Raw genomic sequence first — 1,992 nt, 5'->3', positions numbered from 1 at the left:
GTATAAACGCAACGCACGGATCAGTTAGGACATAGCGTTAGACATGTGTCCGGGTCACTTCCTTACACTGAAAATCCGCATGATCTCCCTCTTAGCCAACAGTAATTCACGAACTTTCATTTCCTTACTTGTTCGTGAAGTGGCAAGAGTAGCGGCTTCCCTTCAAGCTTCCGAATCTTACATTTGTCCAGGCTGCTAGATATGGCTCCCGATATCAGAACCATACTTGTTTTGTTCATCATGGAAAACTCGAAATCCATGATGACGAATTTGATTTCCCTTGCAATTCAAAATTTGTTAATACATTTAAATTTAATTAATACTATCCTTACTCATTCTATACATAATTATTCTGTAAATTTTTTTTTTTTTTTTAATAAATTTTACCCTTAACTTAAATAAATGTTGATTATTTATTTTTAATTATATATTATTTCTATTCTTATTATATTTCATTATATTTATGTTTTATTTTATTTTAAGTTTTTCATAATATATTTTATTATTATATATTTTACAATCTATTTTATTGGGGGTGGTACGTCTTCTCCCTCTAGTTCTCCTTCATCTATTTTATTCATATTTGGTTTCTTTTTACCATTTCCTGCATAGAATCTACTTTTACGAATAGGTACCATTTCATATTTTGGTTGCTTCAACGTAGTTAGTTTGCATTTGTATGTTCTATATATAAAATTACTAACATTATTGAGAATATTATTAATCCCAATGTTAAATATAATAAATAATTACGCGTATCGTTTACGGTTTCCTGTCCCGCTTGCTTTACTATTTCGTTTTGAATATAATCTAGCGAATGTGCTACCTCGTGAATTTTTTCTAATTTATGTGCATCTTGTTTAATTATTAATTTAGGTAGATTTACATCCTTCATTTTATTAAGTATCGTGTATTTTATGTTTCCCGATCCTATTTCAGGTATGAAATTTACGTAATATTTAGATTTTATATCCTGTGTGGGACTTAATATTATATCATTACCATATGCCCTATATTCCGGATTTATCGTAATTAAACCTTGATTCTTTATTTTTTGTATATACGGTTCGGTATTGTCTCTACATGTGATTGTCAATGTTTCACCTTTTGTCGTATATATCCAAGTATTTGTATACTTTAATTTATAGAAAATATCTTTCGTAAGTACTAATACTCCTGCTTCGCATGTTTTCGGTAACACGTCCGGATTTTTAAATAACGATATCTCACATGGATTTCTACTACTCGAATGAACAACAGGTGAAAACTCGGGACATATTGTGATTATTTCAGTTTCCTTACAACTTAACAGTTGTGTTTCTGTAATAGTATATTGTGTGGCAAGGGCGGGAAGTGAGCCACACATACTATTTTTTGTGATGCCCCTGCGTTCATGGAAAAGGTTATGCAGGGATCTATGCAACAATTATAGACTATTCTACAAAATATGTTTAAGGGTCCGTTTTACAATCATAGTTTAAATCTCGGTTACGCTTGAACCACTGATTTTACCGGCCGAATTCGGTGGTTTAACCGGAGTTCAACTATTGTAATACGGGCCCTAAATGTTAATGCGTCATTGTTACGTGCAGCCCTTTCAGAATCCAAACGATGATGTAGTTTGAAATAATAATACAAATTTCAAAGTAATAAAATGTGTTTTAATAATTTAGAACAGTCAATTATGAAAATATAGTAGTAATGTAGAATGATTTCGCGGTAGTAGCGGTGTAGCGGTGTATAATGGCTGGTGGCGTGAAGTGACTTTGGTCTTGCTGGTCCAGGTACATCTGATCAGGCTGTGTTCCTGTTAGCTGTCAGCTCCTTTGATCTGGTCAGTAGAGCTTGGGTACCGTATGTACCTCCAAGTCATTTGTTTCCGTGTGCAGTTTACGACGGAGGCGGACGTCTGTGACATTCTATTTTGTATTGCCGCGTTTATACATTTTTGTTATCGTCGACATCCCGTATCGCGTTGTTAGTCGTATCGCT

At 33.5% G+C, this 1,992-nt stretch overlaps 1 protein-coding gene across 1 annotated transcript in view; it reads right to left on the bottom strand.

Annotated features, from left to right (window-relative positions):
- Window positions 1-260, bottom strand: part of LOC100166058 — a 15,046-nt gene extending 14,786 nt beyond the window's left edge. Inside the window, exon 1 of the mRNA XM_029489854.1 lies at window positions 182-260. Coding sequence (XP_029345714.1) covers window positions 182-260 — 79 coding nt within the window. The remainder of the gene's footprint in view (window positions 1-181) is intronic.
- Window positions 261-1,992: the final 1,732 nt, after the last annotated feature.

The sequence above is a fragment of the Acyrthosiphon pisum genome, chromosome A2 (genome assembly GCF_005508785.2).
Source record: "Acyrthosiphon pisum isolate AL4f chromosome A2, pea_aphid_22Mar2018_4r6ur, whole genome shotgun sequence".
Lineage (NCBI taxonomy): Eukaryota > Metazoa > Arthropoda > Insecta > Hemiptera > Aphididae > Acyrthosiphon > Acyrthosiphon pisum.
This window is presented reverse-complemented; position numbering and strand designations above follow the sequence as displayed.